The sequence below is a fragment of the Mustela lutreola genome, chromosome 4, assembly GCF_030435805.1.
Source record: "Mustela lutreola isolate mMusLut2 chromosome 4, mMusLut2.pri, whole genome shotgun sequence".
Classification (NCBI taxonomy): Eukaryota; Metazoa; Chordata; class Mammalia; order Carnivora; family Mustelidae; genus Mustela; species Mustela lutreola.
The window spans coordinates 187,733,750-187,752,782 of NC_081293.1; the positions used below are offsets into that span (position 1 = coordinate 187,733,750).

The 19,033-nt window shown below is 39.4% G+C and overlaps 1 protein-coding gene across 1 annotated transcript in view; it reads right to left on the reverse strand.

Annotated features, from left to right (window-relative positions):
- The window catches only part of KIAA1549 (KIAA1549 ortholog), a 136,884-nt gene that overhangs the window by 12,346 nt on the left and 105,505 nt on the right, over positions 1 to 19,033 (reverse strand). Inside the window, exons 17-18 of the mRNA XM_059172550.1 lie at positions 13,526 to 13,572; positions 7,065 to 7,222 (exon numbers count right to left, since the gene is read on the reverse strand). Of these exons, the coding sequence (XP_059028533.1) occupies positions 7,065 to 7,222; positions 13,526 to 13,572 (205 nt within the window). The remainder of the gene's footprint in view (positions 1 to 7,064; positions 7,223 to 13,525; positions 13,573 to 19,033) is intronic.

Sequence of the window (19,033 nt, forward strand, 5' to 3'; positions counted from 1 at the left end):
TGAAGAGAAGGGAATTCAAGTATATCACTAAATTAAGCCAGGCCACCATGAGATAAGAGAGCAAGAGAAGGGAATAGAGAAGATCTATAAAACAACCATAAAAGAAGTGACAAAATGACAGTAAGTACACATTTATCAATAATTATTTTGAATGTAAATGGACTAAATGCACCATTCAAAAGACATGGGTGGGGGACAGAATGGATTAAAAATATATATATATGCTGCCTTCAAAAGACCCATTTCAGACCTAAGACCTATACAGATTGAAAGTATAGAAATGAAAAAATATATAATCATGCAAATGGGAGTGAAAAGAAAGCTGGGATAGGAATATTTATATCAGATAAAACAGACTTTTAAGACAAAAACTGTAACAAAAAACAAAGAAGAACACTACATAATCATAGAGGAAACAATCCAAAATGAAGATATAACAATTGTAAATATTCATGCAACCAATATTAGAGCACCCATGGGGCACCTGGGTGGCTAGGTGAGTTAAGCCTCTGGCTTTGGCTCAGATCATGATCCCAGGGTCCTGGGATTGAGCCCCCAAATTGGGCTGTCTGCTCAGCAGGGAGCCTGCTTCCCCCTACCTCTCTGCCTACTTGTGATCTCTTTCTCTGTCAAATAAATAAAAATAAAATATTAAAAAAAAGAGCACCCAAATATAGAAAACAGCTATTAACAAATATACACAAAGTATCGACAGCAATCCAATAATCGTAGGGAACTAAAACACCCCACTTACATCAATGGATAGACCATCCAAACAAAACATCAACAAGGACACAGTAGCTTTGAATGACACATTGGACCCCTGGGATCTAACAGATTCAGAACATTCCATCCTAAAACAGAATACACACTCTTTTCAAATGCACATGGAACATTCTGCAGAACAGATCATATGTTAGGCCACAAAACAAGTGTCAACAAATTCAGAAAGACTGAAGTCATACCATGCATCTTTTATGACCACCATGCTATGAAACTAAAAGTCAACCACAAGAAAAAAATATGGAAAGATCAAAAATACATGGAAGTTAAATACAGTGCTGCTAAACAATGGATGGGTTGACCAAGAAATCAAAGAGAAAATAAAAAAAACACAGAGAGACAAATGAAACAAACAAACAAACACAATGGTCCAAAATCTTTGGAAAGCAGTGAAAGCTGATCTAAGAGGGAAGTTTATTGCAATACAGGCATATTTCAAGAAGAAAATCTCAAACAACCTAACCTTACACCTAAAGGAGCTAGAGAAAGAACAAACTGAACCTAAAAACAGTAAAAGGAAGAAAATAAAAAAGATCAGAGCAGAAATAAACAAAGTAGAAACTAAAAACAAAATAAAAAACAAACAAACAAAAAACAGAACAGATCAATAGAAACTAGGAGCCAGTTCTTTGAAACTGTCAACAAAATTGAAAAACCTTTGGCCAGAATCATTAAAAAGAAAGAAAGAAAGAAAAGACAAGACTAGACTCAAACAAAATGATAAATGAAAGAGAAAAAGTAATAACCAACAAATTGGACAATCTAGAAGAAATGGATAAATTCTTAGAAACATATAACCTCCTAAAACTGAATCAAGAAGAAACAGAAATTTTTAACAGACCAATTAACAGTGATGGAATCGAATCAGTAATCAAAAAAATCCCAGCCAACAGAAATCCAGAACTAGATGGCTTCACAGATGAATTCTACCAAACATTTTAAAAATTTTTTTAAAGATTTTATTTATTTATTTGAGAGAGAGAGAGAGAGCATGAGAGGGGTCAGAGGGAGAAGCAGACTTCCCATGGAGCTGGGAGCCCAATGAGGGACTCGATTCTGGTACTCCACAATCATAATCTGAGCTGAAGGCAGTCGTTCAACCAACTGAGCCACCCAGGCACCCAAACTTTTTTTTTTTTTTTTAAGATTTATTCATTTATTTGAGAGAGATGGGTGGGGAAGAGCAGAGAAAGAGTAAGAATCCCTAGCAGACTTCCTGCTGAGTGTGGGGCTCAATCCCATGGCCCTGAGATCATGACCTGAGCCAAAATCAAGAGTCAGACACTTAACTGACAGAGCCACCCAGGTGCCCCAAATTCTACCAAACATTTAAAAAAGAGTTAATACCTATTTTGTTCAAACTATTCCAAGAAAACAGAAGAGGAAGGAAATCTTCCAAATTTATTCTATGAGGCTAGCATTACCCTGATAAAGACATCTCTCTCTCTCTCTCTCATACACACACACACACGCACACACACACACACACACAACAGTCCAATATCACTGATGAACATGAATGCAAAAATCCTCAAAAAATATGAGAAAGCCAAATCCAACAATGCATTTTAAAAATAATTCACCACAATTAAGTGTGATTTGTTCTTAGGATACAAGGGTAATTCAATATTGCCAAATAAATCAATGTGATACATCACATCAACAAGAGTAAAAAACAATATGACCACTTCAGTAGAGGCAGAAAAAGCACTGGATGAAGTACAACATCTATTCCTGATAAGAACCCTCAAAAAACTATATTTAGAGGGAGCATACCTCAACATAATAAAGGCCAGATATGAAAAACCCACAGCTAACATCATACTCAATGGTGAAAAACTGAGAGATTTCCCCCTAAGATCAGGAGGAATAAGACAAGGATGTCCACTAACCACTTTTATTCAACATATTACTGGAAGTCCTAGCCATAGCAATTACACAACAAAAAGAAATAAAAGGCATTCAGATTGGTAAGAAAGAAGTAAAACTTACACTATTTGCAGAGATATGATACTATGTATAGAAAACCCCAAAGACCCCAAAAAACTACTAGAACTGATAAATTAATCAGTAAGGTCACAGGACACAAAATCAATATGCAGAAATCTGCTGCATTTCTATATACTAATATTGAAGTATCAGAAAGAGAAATTAAGAAAACAATCCCATTTATAATGGCACCAAAAATAATAAAATACCTAGGAATAAACTTAACCAAAGAGGGAAATGAACTGTATTCTGAAAATCATACAACACTGATGGAAGAAACTGAAGACGACACACTAAAATGTAAGATAGTCCATGCTCATGGATTGGGATAACAAATACTGCTAAAATGTCCATACTACCCAAAGAAATCTACAGATTTAATGCAATCCCTATCAAATATGCCTACTAAAATGCCAACAGTACTTTTCAAAGAACTAGAACAAATGATCCCAAAATTTGTATGGAACCATAAAAGACCCTAAATAGCCAAAACAATCTTGAAAGAACTGATACAACTCAGTACCAAAACAAAAACAAAACAACACAAAAAACAAAAAACCCCACAAATAATCCAATTAAAAATGGGCAAAAGAAATGAACAGACACTTCTGCAAAGAAGATATCCAGACCCAGGAAAAGATGTCCAACATCACTCATCATCAGGAAAACGCAAATCAAAACTGCAATGAGATATCACCTCACACCTGTCAGAATGGCTAAAGTAAGAACAAAAAACAAAAAACATGAAGCAATGGGTGTTGACAAGGAGACAGAGAAAAAAGGAGCCCTTGCACACTCTTGCTTGGAATGCAAACTGGTGCAGCCACTCTGGAAAATAGTAGGGAGTTTCCTCAAAAAATTAAAAATAGAACTACTCTACAATCCAGTAATTCCACTAGTGGTATCTACCCAAAGAAATGAAAACAGTAATGCAAAAAGATATATGCACCTCTATGTTTATAGCAGGAGTATTTGCAATAGCCAAGTTATGAAAGCAACCCGAGTATCCAACCATAGATGAATGGGTCAAGAAAAGGTGGTATTAAGGAGGGCACGTGGGGCGCCTGGGTGGCTCAGTGGGTTAAGCCTCTGCCTTCGGCTCAGGTCATGATCTCAGGGTCCTGAGATCGAGCCCCACATCGGGCTCTCTGCTCAGCGGGGAGCCTGCTTCCTCCTCTCTCTCTGCCTGCCTCTTTGCCTACTTGCGATCTCTGTCAAATAAATAAAATTTAAAAAAAAAAAAAAAAAAGGAGGGCACGTATTGCATGGAGCACTCGTGTGGTGCATAAACAATGGATCTTGGAACACTGAAAAGAATTTTTTTAATTAAAAAAAAAAAAGAAGAGGTGGTGTGTGTATACACTGGAATATTACTTAGCTGTAAGAAAGAATGAAATCTTGCAATTTGCGATGACATGGATGGAGCTAGAGGGTGTAATGCTAAGGGAAATAGGTCCATCAGAGGAAGATAAATATCATACAATTAAACTCATGTGGAATTTAAGAAACAAAACACATAAACAAAGAAAAAAGAGACAAACAAAATAACAAATTCTTAACTATGGAGAACAAACAGATGGTTAGCAGAGAAGGGAGGTGGGGGATGGGTGAAATAGGCGAAAGAGATAAACGTGGTTACCATGATGAGCACCAAGTAATGTACAGAAATGCGGCATCACTATACTGTATGCCTGAAACTCATATAACCCTATATGTTAAGTATACTGGGATTTCAAAAAAAAAAAACTAAAATGAAATTAAGGAATTAATTAATAATAAATAAATCGATCCACAATTTACTCACTGATTCCCTTATCACTAGACATTTAGGGGGCTCACCACTGTTCACTATTATAAATAATGCACTAATAAATATCTTTGCACATGTAGTTTTTTTCCCAGTGTTTGGATTTCTTTGGGAAGGAGAATCCTAAATTCTCAAAAGTGGAATTACCAAATCCAAAGTTCAGTAAGTCGTGTTGCCCAGCTGCTTTCCGAATGTTCAGTGGTTTATACCACCACTGAAAACATAATAATTGTAGCTGATATTCACGGAGAGTTTACAACATGCTAGGCACTATTTTGAGCCCTTCATATCTTTTCTCTTCTGTAATCCTCAAAACAATGACAGGAGGTAAGTACTAACACATTACGTCCATTGTACAGAGCAAGAAATTGGATACTAATGTTGTCACGCTATGTTACTATGGAAAAATAGAACACTGAAATTGTGTCTCACCATGGTTTTAATGTGCATTTCTTTAGTAATTTTCAAAACTGGGCATTTTTCATATGTTTACTTTCATGTGACACACACCCCACACAAATATTCCTTCTGTGAATTCATTCTTCCTGTCCTTTGCCCATTCATGCTCTGAAATCTGCCCACTTATCAATTTATACAAGTCATCCTCTAATAAAAACACCTCATGGACCTATGTATCTGCTAAATACTTCCCCAGATACTATCTTTATTTTGCTTTTACTAATTTTTAGACATAGACATATTTGACCATTTTACACAGTCAGAAAGTACATCTTAATATTTTCTATCACAAGTTTTTATATAACTTAATCTCTTATTAGAAATTATTAGGAATAATATCCTTTTCAAAGGTTCTTTTTTTTTTTAAGATTTTATTTATTTATTTGACAGAGAGAGATCACAAGTAGGCAGAGAGGCAGGCAGAGAGAGAGGAGGAAGCAGACTCCCTGCTGAGCAGAGAGCCCGATGCGGAACTCGATCCCAGGACCCTGAGATCATGACCTGAGCCGAAGGCAGTGGCTTAACCCACTGAGCCACCCAGGCACCCTCAAAGGTTCTATATGTATCATTTCCCTATTCTTCTAGAGTAAAGATGGACATGTCTGAATTTTGTTTGGGATATATAATACACAACAATGTTCCAATAAATAATGATTAGCAGGAGAAACAAAACTGACTGTAAGCATAGCATGTGTAGAATATATGAAATCCTGTTGGACAACCAGATATATTATTTGTTTGGTTGACTGATAATGCAACATACAAGAACTTCCAAAGAAGCCATAATGGGTAATTATTCACCAATTATTACAAGTTTCAAATTGGCTTAAACTGGTTCCTTGATGACATTATAAAGGTAGGGATCATCCAGAAAGATAATAGTAAAAAAAATAAAAAAAGATAAGCTATTTAATATGTCATGGCTCCTCACTAAAGCTTCCAACATGAAGGTGAAGAAATGAAAATAAAATAAAAAGGAAAACAATAGGGGCACGTGGGTGGCTCAGTGAAGCCTCTGCCTTCTCTCAGGTCATGATCCCAGGGTCCTGGGATCGAGCCCCACATTGGGCTCTCTGCTCAGCAGGGAGCCTGCTTCCTCCTCTCTCTCTCTGCCTGCCTCTCTGCCTACTTGCAATCTCTGTCAAATAAATAAATAAAATCTTTAAAAAAAAAGGAAAACAATAGAGAGACTTTGAGCCCTTGGAATAAACATAGATAGGTAACATGAAATTTGAGGATTTTTCAGAGTATGCTGAGCTGTATTTTAAAAAAAAGAAGAAAGGGCTTAGAATCTTAGAAACTCCACAGATGCTTTGGGAACCATGAACAGCCATTCATAGTATCAACAGTTCTTAAGATGGGGTTCCACGACACGAAATAGCTATTTCAATTAATTAATTAATTAATTAGATTTAATTAACAATTATATAATAATTAATGGTGATTAATTAAATTTAATTAATTGATAATCAATTACAAAGCAATTTTTAATTCTCAGGTAAACTGCTGGGGCAGACCAGCCCAGTGCCATGTAGGAACCTCAGCTCGGCCCTGCTGGGCCCCGCCTGTCAGCTATGAGCAGCAACCCTCATCACAAGGAACAAATGAAACAAAACCTCCCTCAGGTCACTGGCCAGCAACGTCCAGAGCTGCTTATCACAAGCTGGAAAAATGCCTTCTTTAAAACAAACACTGTTTTAACGCCATACCAAGAGCCCAGCCAGAGATCTTTCAGTGTACCGTGAGAATGTAGGAATGTCTTCCCTGGAAGAGTTGTGCCGTGAATTCCAGGTAAAGGGACAGCTTCTGAGACACAGACCCAGGAACAACCCAGAGGGCGTCAGTCCCAGGATCTCTCAGCCGCCCTCTCCTCCCACCCCCCTGCCTACACCTCCACCAGGATCCAGGGGAAGGCGGCTCAGACCTGTGGAGGAGGTCACCGAACACGGGGACACTGAAACACCCGGAAGTCTGACATGGCCTCTGCCAGACTGTGGCCGAATGCAAGCTAAACAGTCCCATGTACCTGTAGTGCCCCCGACGGGCCGTGGCCGGGCCACCGATGGCACATCCTCCGAGTAGATCCCTCGGGCGGCAAACGGGGCTTCTGCCGACGTCTGTGGCTGCTGGGGCTCCGGCGGCACGAGCTCCGAAGACTGCAGCAAACCGGGCCCAAAACCTGGTCTGAAGGCAAAGCAAGCCCAGGCATCAGGACGACACATCACCCCGGCTCTACAGAAAAGGAAGACCTCTCTGCCTAGCAGTGTTATTATCTGTCTCCTTGCCTGGAACACAAGCTCCTTAAGGGCAGAGGCGTTTTCTGTTTGCTCAAGGACATATCTCCAGCGCTAAGAATAGTGCCTGGGATATAGCTGAAGCTGGAGACATCTCTGCCAGATGACTGAGGAAGAAAGGCCTTAGCTCACAGACCCCATGAACGTGCAGGCGAAGTTCCAGGGCCGGAGCCTCTCCAGCATGGGACTGAGTGGTGGTTCCCAACCCAGCTGCACAGTAGTATCTTTTACAAAACCCCAATGTCCACGCTGCACCCTAGTCCAATGAAAACAGAATCTCTAAAGGTAGGACCCAGAGTTCCACTGATGGTCCTGATACTAAAGGCTGAAGACCAGTGCTTCAGGTGGGGGTTCTCCTACTTTTTGGTCTCAGGACACCTTTATACTCATAAATTACTGAGGACTCTTGAGAATGTCTGTTTATGTGGAATATATCTACAGATATTTTTTGCATTTGGAATTAAAATGAAAATGTTTTTAAATACCTATGCCTAAAATTAATTTAAAAATCACAATATTAAGCATCTCACCCGTTAGTATTTTCTCACGAAATCAATTATATTTTCTAGCCCCTCACTCCCCAAACAGTAGTGAGAAGAATCTTTTTTTTCAAATCTCCTTAATAGAAAACATCTGGGTTTTCATATACTTTGTATTCAATCAGTTGTTGTCAGTTAGAAATCCCACTGATTTATTTTGCACTTTGAACAGACCCATGCATGATTTTATGACATAAGTCATTTGGAAAATATGGGTTTGTTGAGTTTTGCAGACTTCCTAGATATTGATACATTTCATTTGGTAGTATTTTAAAAAATTAATTCATTAATATCACCACTGAGCTCAGCAAAACAGTCTTTTAATCACTAGGAAGTTGTCAAGTGCCCAGTGGCAGACAAAAATCAAATTTTCGCTTGAAAGCTCAATTTTATAATTCACAACAAATCCTTTCAGTTATTTTTCTTGAAGTGACAGGCTCATTCCTTCATTCTCAAGACAGTGTCTGCCAAGCAGGGCAAGTCTGAATAACGATGTCTGCCAAATGACAACGCAAACGGAAAACCAAGCAGCAGTACAGATCAGTTCTCGACATAAACACCTGAACAGGTGCTTATCCTTCAAAATTCCATACTGCACAAAGCGCTTTATATGTATTTCCTCTTTTGCCCTCTTTTGTGATTAAAGACTCAAGGGTTTACTTTTAATAAAATTAATAATTTGTACTACTTCATCAAGGACACGCTAACGTAACTAACAAACTGGCATTTTTAAAAGTCGGACTGCATGGTGGTAAGGAATATGAGGACATTCCGGCCATTTGGTGCCTCTCTGCCTTGACTTGGGTTAAGGCTCCAGCAGTTTCATCCACCACTGCTTCTGCCCCTCAGTATAGGAATCAACACAATTTAAACAAACAAACAAACAAATAAATAAAAGGTCAAATAATTCTTTAATATTATTACGAAACACAATTTTGACTTCATAGACCCCACCCACCCAAAGGGTGTTGAGGACCCTCTAGGGGTCTGAGAATTCCACCTTGAGAACCATTCTTCTAATGAAACTCGAGAATAAAAAAATATGATAGTCTAATTACAGCTCTTTGCAAATGACAGTCAACCAGTAATTAACAGATCAAACTAGTCTGACGAGAACACAGACTGGTTTGCCCCAACTCTATAGTCTTATTTCTGGAGTACCTCCTGTCAACTGAAGCCCGAGCTATTTATATTGCTATCTGTAGATCACTGCTACTGTTTTAGGTTGACCTCAGAGAGAGATGCCTGACATTTCTGACCTTACGGATCTGAGAGCGTTAACATGAAGGCATGCTTCTCCTTCCGCATCTGTATCCTGCAGTTCACCTCATCGAATCATAATCTCTTGACCATCTACCCAAGAACTAGCTCTTGCCCTTTAGTGATTTCTACTTTGCCCAGTTATCCACCTCCTGGCTACATGTACATCCTTTTATCCTAAATTGTGTGTACACAGTTTAGTTGGATCCCAATCCCCCAGAATCCTTTAACTTGAGTAACCATAAAATTGGCCATCCAAACCAGAATGCCTTTGAGAGTCCAAGTGATTAATAATTTACACTAAAAAACAGGTGTATACTGAACTGGGCAAACCAGATCAGATCACCCCCCATCATTAAGTTCTGCCCCAGATCACCTAATCTTCATGCACTCTCTTTACCTTTGTTGTTTTTGGACCATGAAGCAGTGCCTGCACTGGGGAGGGCTTTGGGGGAGAATAAAACAAGCCCCTCTGAAAATGTGGGCAAAGAAAGAACAGAAAAAAAATGAGGAAGCAGGTAACATTCCTACTTCTGTGTGATATGTGGTCATTGAAAGAATAGTTGAGTATGACTTCTGAGATTAACTGATTTTCTGCAATTCCTTCTTTGTAATAAATCACTTGTCCACTCCTGTGGGTCTGCCTATGGACTCTATTCTGTTCCTCTGGTCTATTCGTCTAGTTTTACGGTGATAGCACAATGTCTTCATTACCTTATAGTAAGTTACAACCTTTAGAACAGTCCTCACATATTATTCTTTTTCTCAAAGTGTCTTGAGTATTATAGGCCCTTTCCATTTCCACATACATTTTAAAATCAGCTTGTCAGTCTCCACATATTTCTTCAAAGACAACAAACTACGAGGATTTTGAATGGGATCAAAATGAATCTGTGGGGCACCTGGGTGGCTCAGTGCGTTAAGCCTCTGCCTTCAGCTCGGGGCATGATCTCAGGGTCCTGGGATCCAGCCCCACATCAGGATCTCTGCTCACCAGGGAGCCTGCTTCCCTCTCTCTCTCTGCCTGCCTCTCTGCCGACTTGTGATCTGTCTGTCAAATAAATAAATAAAATCTTAAAAAAAAAAAAAGAATCTGTATATCACTTATGGGAGACTGATATTTTAAATACAGTGAGTTGCCCAATCCATGAACACTTTCTTTAGAGGGCTTAGCTACCTTTTTTGAGATTAATTCTGAGATATTTTATATTTCTTAATGCTATTTTGGGTAGTATCTTTAAAAGTTTTTATTTTGTCTGTTGCTCATAAACAGAAATAAAACAGATTTTTGTATGCAGATCTTATATCTAGCTATCTTGTAATTTATCTATTTTATTAAATTCTCTTAATTCTAACAATTTATGTGTTGACATTTGAGGATTTTCTTTCTTTTTTTTTTTTTTATTAACAGATAATGTATTATTAGCCTCAGGGGTACAGGTCTGTGAATCGCCAGGTTTATACACTTCACAGAATTCACCATAGCACATACCTTCCCCAATGTCCATAACCCAACCCCCTCTCCCTCCCCACCTCCCTGGGGCAACCCTCAGGTTGTTTTGTGAGATTAAGAGTCTCCTACGGTTTGTCTCCCTCCCCAGTCCCATCTTGTTTCATTTTTTCCTTCTCTACCCCCCAGCCCTCCACTTTACCTCTCAACTTGACCTTTGGGGATTTTACTTAAAAAAAAAAAAAAATCATTTAAGAATAATAAGAGTATTATTTCTTTTCTTGAATTCATTAATCTTTTTCTTTCTTTCTTTTTATTTGTTTCTTTATACCATCTAGACCCCCAGGGCAATGTAGACCCCCCAGGGCAACAGAGGTAATGGAAGCAGCTATCTTTGTCTTGTTTCTATTCTCAAAAGGAGAACTTTCAACATTTCAATCTTAAGTCATATTTGCTGAGATAACTCTTATCAGATTAGACAAGGCTGCTACTACTCTCTGCTTGCTAAGATTTTCACCACTGAATGGATGATGAATTTTATCAAATGCTCTATTTAGTGAAATGAGATTTCCCTCTTTTTTTCTCCTCAAGGTAGTGAATTAGATTGGCTGATTTTCTGCAGTCAAATGCTCTACCCCTGAGCTATACCCCCTAGATTGGCTGATTTTCTGAAATGTTAAATTGCCCTTGCATTGTTGGAATAAATCCAGTTTGGCTGTGATATGATATCCTCTCATATACAATGCTGGATATGTTTGCTAATATTTGGTTTCAAGTTTCTGCATCTATGCTCCTGAATAAAACTCATGAACCTTTAATGTCTTCTTTCTTGCAATTTCCCTCTCCCTGTCCTTGATATCAAGGTTATGCAGTCTTGGGGCACCTGGGTGGCTCAGTTGTTAAGTGTCTGCCTTCGGCTCAGGTCATGATACCAGGATTCGAGGATCAAGTCCCTCATTGGGCTCCCTGCTCAGCAGGGAGCTTGCTTCTCCCTCTGCCTCTGCCTGCTACCTCCCCTACTTGTGCTTTCTCTCGTGCTCTCTCCCTCTCTGTCAAATAAAAAAAAATAAAAGATAAAGGTTATGCAGTCCTTAAGAATGAGGTGGGGAGCATTCTCTGTTCTTATATTCTATAAATAATTCGTAGGACACTGGCATGTTTACTTCCTTTCGTGTTTCTGGTAGAATTCATCATTGAAGCCCAAAGTTTTCTTTGTGGGAAGAATTTTAGGAATGATTTCAATTTCTTTAATAGTTATATGACAATTCAGGCTTTCTTTCTAGAAATTTTCCCACTCATCTTATTTTGAAAAAAAAATTTTTTTCAATTTAATTTATTTCTTGATAAGTTCTAACCCCAGCATGGGCCTCCTACCACAACCCTGAGATCAAGGGTCAGATGCTCACTGACCGAGCCAGCCAGATGCCCCAGAATTTTTCCATTTAAGAATTTTTTAAAGATTTTATTTATTTGAGACAGAGAATGGGAGAGAGAACATGAGACAAAGAGCAAGCACAAGCAGGCGGAAGGGGTAGAGAGAGAAGCAGACTTCCTGCTGAGAAAGGAGCCCAATGCAGAACTAGATCCCAGGACCTGATCATGACCTGAGCTGAAGGTGGATGCTTAACTGACCTACTTTCCATTTTAAATTTAACAAAAATGAGTTCATAAAATCTTCCTAACATCTGTGAAGTCTTTTTAAAAATCCGTCAAAATCTTTTTTGTTTCTGAAAGATCTGGATTAATATGTCCTTTTTCAGGGCGCCTGGGTGGCTCAGTGGGTTAAGCCTCTGCCTTCAGCTCAAGTCATGATCTCAGGGTCCTGGGATCGAGCCCCGCATTGGGCTCTCTGCTTGGCAGGGAGCCTGCTTCCCTCTCTCTCTCTGCCTGCCTCTCTGCCTACTTGTGATCTCTGTCTGTCAAATAAAAAATAAAAAATCTAAAAAAAATAAAAAATGTCTTTTTTCATTCCCGTCAGTGATAATGATATGCAGCTTACTTGATCAAGCTCTCCAGGGATTTACCAATTTTATTAGCTTCTCTCAAAGAACCAACTTCTAGTTTTGTCAATCTCCTCTATTATGGTATTTGTTTTTCTATTTCATTAATTTCTTTTTATTTATTCTTTTTTTCGATTTTATTTATTTGAGAGAAAGTGAGCAAGAGAGAGAGAGAGAGCGCGCACAAGCAGAGGGAGAGGGAAAAGCAGACTCCCCTGCTGAGCAGGAAGCCCAACATGAGGCTGGATCCCAGGACCCTGGGATCATGACCTGAGCTGGAGGAAGATGCTCAACCAACTGAGCTACCCAGTGCCCCTTTCTTTAATTTCTATTCTTATTTTTATTATTTCCTTCCCTCTACTTACTTTAGGTTTAATTAGATTTTTTTTTTTAACATTGAGATAGATGCTTAGATCACTGATTTCCAGCCATTTTTCTTTTCAAATATATTTTGATTCACTTAAGGCATCAAACTCCCCCCTGAGCATGCCTTGAGATGTATCCCACAACTTTCATGTCGAATTTTCAAGACTCCAAGCTGCATGAGTCTGTCCAAAGTCCTGCTCACTTTCTCAGTCACATCCTTTGGAATCAGCAGGGGCCCCTGGGAGAATTTTCGCCCAAAAGGCAGGGCTCATCTCTCTGGATTTCCTGGACCTTGGCCCCATGCCACTTCACTGTCCTGTTAGCTATCTGGGTTTGGTTTTGTTTTATTTTAACATCTTGTCTAGCTTTTCTAGTTGCCCTCAGCAAATTATCTAGTCTGTCATTATTGGAAGCAGACCGTAAATTCCACCTTTTTTCTCCTCTTCAGATTAGCCCAAGAGAACACACAACTCTGAAGTTTTTATCTGCTCTAAATATTAGCTCAAAAAAGTGAGTTTACAAAATTTTTAAAAGTTTATGTGAGGGAGTCCTAATGCATTTTCTCCTAAAAACTTTACCTCGGCAATGGGCCTGATGGAGGAGTCATTCCATAGTCTTCATATCTCTGGAAGAAAACCACAAGAAGATGAAGATTAACATTCCACATTTATTAGAAAGTGACAATAGCAAACACACAAATTTGGGTTTGCAGGATTGACTCTCAAGAGAATTATTTTCTCATAAGATAGCTGGCATGTCATTTAAGCATTCTGCCATCAATAATGCCAGACGTTTCAGCCTGGGGAACTGAAACTATCATGCTTTTAAAAAACCCACACAACTCATTTCTAGACCTTTCTTTCTTTTTTGAAAATATGAGTAACAGCCTTCTGGCCTCTGTTTTTCCCTACAGGCGTATTCTCTACAAATCTGTACCTTCTGCTAAAAAGATAGGCCTTTGTGGTCACACTGAGTACAAATGACTCTACCCACATGGGCCATGATGGTCACCACAGCCAGCAGGTTTCCAGCAGCAATCCAAACACACCCACAAAACTAAAGTACGTGAGTGTTGTACTGTGCTGTAGAACATTGTGAAAAGGAAAAGAATAAAACAAGAACCAGAAATTAGACATATGCTTAAAGATGAGGTTAACACCTTCAGTTTCTTAAAGTTTTCTGGCTCCAAGGAGTCCCAGCCGTACTCCTGCCCATATGTTTTGCCCCAATGCCTATATCCTTCAATCAGCTCTTTTTACTTGAGTTAATCTCAGCTAACCATGTGTTCTTTGGCGAAAACAATACTAATATGGCATCCAGTTTAAAGAAACATGTATCTATGTTGTGTTCCTCATGATATCAACACATCCTGACTCTAACATTCATGGGACTCCTACTTCAACACTCCTTTCAACAGCTGTGAGTCGATATTTGGGTATCAGATTTAACAAGCAGAGACTGGACTCTGGCCAGAGTCCATCCAACTGCAGTCAGCTTGAACCAACTGGTTGTCCAGGATCCATAGCTTCAAGTGAAGTTACTAAGTCAGACTTGCTTCTGGACCTGCTCTCATATTAGATATATTTTAAGTTGCCATTTAATGAATTAGTATTTTGGGGTAAGCACGATGAGTGCTGACTCCAGCCCCAGTAACAGAAACAAAGGGCTCACTAGCTTCGTTTTATAGAAGAAATCAACTCACAAGGAAGTTAAGTAATTTCCTCCTAGTAAGTCTTTCTGACTCAAGAGACCAGGTTTTAACCAAAGCATGCAAGGCCCATGGTTTCCAAACCAGATATACGCCCCTTGAATAAATCTCTTCTTTGGGAAGAAAAGTAGAGGATTTGGAGTTAAACAGACTAGCCAAGCTACTCAACTTCCCTGGGCCTATTTCGTGATGCCAAGGAGGATAGAATGAACCCTATACCTCATACAGTTTGAAAGGATTATTATGTATGAAACTGTGCTTAAATTACTTCATCTTCTGACCCTCCCTGCTTCCATCTCCTTGGCGGAGGGAGGGAGAAGAGAACCTTGTACATTTCCCCATTTGAGGTCAAACAGGCAAAGGGGATTATGGAAGAAGGGAAGAATAGAAGGAAGAGGAGTTTCTATTCCTTCTCAAATAATTAAAGGGAAATCTGAGACCAGATAAAGATTATTCACAGTAGTCCCTGTGTTTTTCAGCAGTCTTGATTTTTTAAACATACTCATGTGCAAAATAAAACAAAACAAAAAAGATCAATATTACATATCAGGATTTCAGGAGGTCCAGTAAGTGATAAACTAACAGAAGAGTGAAAACGAGCTGTCTACCCCACCTGTTTTGTTATTCTGGTACGAGGGATTTCAACTCTATTGTAATCAGAAAAAGGAAGTGATTTTTTCAGTAGTGCAGGCCCCAGTGAAAAGGATTAAAAAAAATCAGAGACATAATGACAGGTGTTTAAGTGGGTCACAGCTATATAAAACTTTGGGCAACATAATAGAATTTTAAGGTTTCAACCAGCGATGTCAAATAAAAATCCCATTTTAATGCATCCCTTCCTTCTATTCAGTATAAAACAGGCCAATAGAGCAAGAAAGACATGTTAAATCGTCGGTGGAGACTGGGATGGGTCTACTTATAAAATGTCCTGCTTCAGACATCCATACTTGGTACTTAGAAGACAGCTCCGGGGAGGTTAACGTTACTCAGGAAAGCAGAAACACCACCCATCACCTATTAAGTAGCCTTCTCACCAATGCAAAACTAACACCCTTACACTGGCAAAAAAGAAAAAAAAAAAAAAGATTTAAAAAATGTCATTAGATGGTAAATAAGGTTCACGTGGTAACTGAGGACATCCTGAGATCTACATTATTATGTTTTTACTGTAGTCAAAGGAGGGAATAAAGGGTGATAAGGTTCCTCCTGGCAACAAACAGCAATTTATGACCAATTTATAAACATCATCAAATTATATTAGATATGCATATATATAGCCAATGATTTTGCTTTTCACTAGATTAAACAGCTATCATTATCAAAACAAAAAAGGGTAATATCCAAGGTCCATGACAAGAAAACCACTCTCCTAAGAGTGTTCATAAAAATCTTGCTATGGATTTGAGTTCTTGGTTAAAATGGTAGATTAAGGGGGCGCCTGGGTGGCTCAGTGGGTTAAGCCTCTGCCTTTGGCTCAGGTCATGGTCTCGGGGTCCTGGGATCAAGTCCTGCATTGGGCTCTCTGCTTGGTGGGGAGCCTGTTTCCTCCTCTCTCTCTGCCTGCCTCTCTGCCTGCTTGTGATCTCCCTCTCTCTGTCAAATAAATAAAAAAATAAAATCTTTAAAAAAAAAAAAAAAAGATGGTAGATTAAGGTATCATTGTGGAATTGTTCATCTCCAAAACCTAAGAACAATGAAAAAATAGTAAAAATAGTAACACAAATCAATCAAAAATTATTGCTAAAATTCACCAGCAGAAACCAAACAAGCAAAGAAAGAAACAGATTCATGCCATAAACTGAGAGAACTAGCAGCCAAGGAATAAAAAAGGACTGTGGCTGCATAATGGTAAATAGTGAGAATAGCAAATACTTTTTTTAAGCTCAAAGATGAGATGATAAACGAATAGAATAAATGGAAATGGGAGACCAGAAAACTGAAATAATTTGGGACCTAATTATTGATGGAAATTTGAGGACCGAAACAATGCCTTTATGACTTTAAGAAATCAACTAGTGGGGAAAAGAATAGAAATGGCTCCAAATCAAATCAATGCCACAGACAAAAGGCCCATGATAATCATAAAGAAGGCAGAGAGGGACGCCTGGGTGGCTCAGTTGGTTAAGCAGCTGCCTTCGGCTCAGGTCATGATCCCAGCGTCCTGGGATCGAGTCCCACATCGGGCTCCTTGCTCCGCAGGGAGCCTGCTTCTCCCTCTGACTCTGCCTTCCACTCTGTCTGCCTATGCTCACTCTCGCTCGCTGTCTCTCTGACAAATAAATAAATAAAATCTTAAAAAAAAAAAAAAAAAAAAAAAAGAAGGCAGAGAAACCAGGACAAAGTAGCTAAAGCCATTAGAGAATGAAAGGATAGGTACAGAAAACAAAGATGAGCCAACACGAAGATAATTGGTATCTTCAACTCCAATAAATAGAAGAGAGTAAGAAAATTGATTTAGATATTAAAGAAAGCTTCCCCAAAGTGAATGAAAAAGCTGAATCTGAAGATCAAATGGACACTGCCTACTCATGGAGGGAAATGATTCAGAAAAACTAGCTGAGTGCCCCAAATTATTCAGGGTTCCTAGCAGATAGGGTACGTATAAGCCCTTACCAGGAAAAGGGAAATTAAGATGGTCACAGATGTGTCAGCCTCTCCACTCCCCAGCCTGCTCAAGAGCAATAAATGGCATTTTACAGGTCAGCCACCACCCTCATATCCTACATCCAAGACTGGAGCCACAAAACAATCAGGAAGTCCCGCAGGGGTGGTGAGAGATGAAGGTGGATCCAACCTACATGATGCCAAGGACGCTAGAGGGAGAACCTACAAAGCTGCAGCATGTTGAATGGACCCCAACTCCCTGTCTTTGCCCTGCAGTGTATGATCTACCGCCACTTCAATGGTAGTCTCTCAACTTTTTTTTTTTTTTTTTTAAGATCTTATTTATTTAAGACACAGCAAGAGAGGGAACACAAGTAAGGGGAGTGGGAGAGGGAGAAGCAGGCTTCCCGCTGAGCAGGGAGTCTAATGTGGGGCTCCATCCCGGGACCATGACCTGAGCCAAAGGCAGGCACTTAACAACTGTGCCACCCAGGTGCTCTGCACCCTCTAGTCTGCACATCTCTTGCCCCTTGTCCTTTCATCACGTTTGCCTGAGAAACCTCGACTCTCGGATCAATCCAACTGCCCATTTTCTCCTTGTCTCCACCTGCGTATCCAAATGCTGATCAACAAAAATCCAGAACTTTAATTCGTGCCACTATAATTTCGTGACAGCCAGTCTCAACAGGAGCTTCAATGCCACTAATTAATTACTCTTATGTCCCTAAATGGTCTTCTTCCATTCTCTACAAAAGGTATGCATAATCTCTGCGCTCCCTTGAATCTCTGAATCTCTTGAATCTCCCTTGAATCTCTTGCCCTGCCACACTTGAATCATTCTCAATAGTGGCTCTGCTTTCTCCACTGTGAAAAACAGAAGCCACAATGAGATGGGAGGTCCCTCAACTTCTCGTCACCCACTTCAAACGTGATTATATCTGCACCCAACTCCTCCCTACTCCCGCTATTAAAATGCAAGAAATATACCCCCTCCTTTCTAAAGACAATTCCTCCTTCAGTACTATGGATTCCCCTTCCTGTACCACTCACCTCTCTCTATAGGCTGGCTCAGGGCCATTAGCAATTAAACACATTGAGGACATGAAGATTCTTCCTCTGGAATCCATTCACTGCATCATGCTAGTTGGGGCCACCAACATCACTCACCAAGATTACTATAAAAACTTTCTAAATGTCTCCCTGCTTCTGGACTTGCATTCTGACAAACCATTCTCCAATCTAAAATGGGAGCAATCTGTCAAAAAGGCACACTGAATTATGTCTTTAGATTGCTCAAAACTCTTCAGTGTCTGACCACTACCCTCAGGATGAGGTCTAGGCTCTGTCCCAAGAGCTTCCTGCTTTTTCTCTCCTGCCTCATGTCTCACCACTCCTACTTCTCACCCTGTATTAGTCCCTCAGAACCAATTTCATTGTTAAAAACATTTTGGAGCAAAAATTTTAACAGCCTCATTTCATTATAATTGACACACAATGAACTGTACATGTTCAAGTATACAAATTTTTAAGTTTTGGCAAATGTTGGTACCCACAAACCATGTTCATAAACCAAATAATGAACATATCCATCACCACTCAAGCTTCCTGGTGCTCCTCTGTAATCCCTCTGTCCCATAATCTTTCCCAAATTCACTCCATCCCTAGGCAACCACTGATCTGCTTTCTGTCACTATAAAGTAGTTTGCATTTTCTAGAATTACATATAAATGGAATCATACAATATGCACTTTTTGGGGGTGGGGGGCTCCTTTCC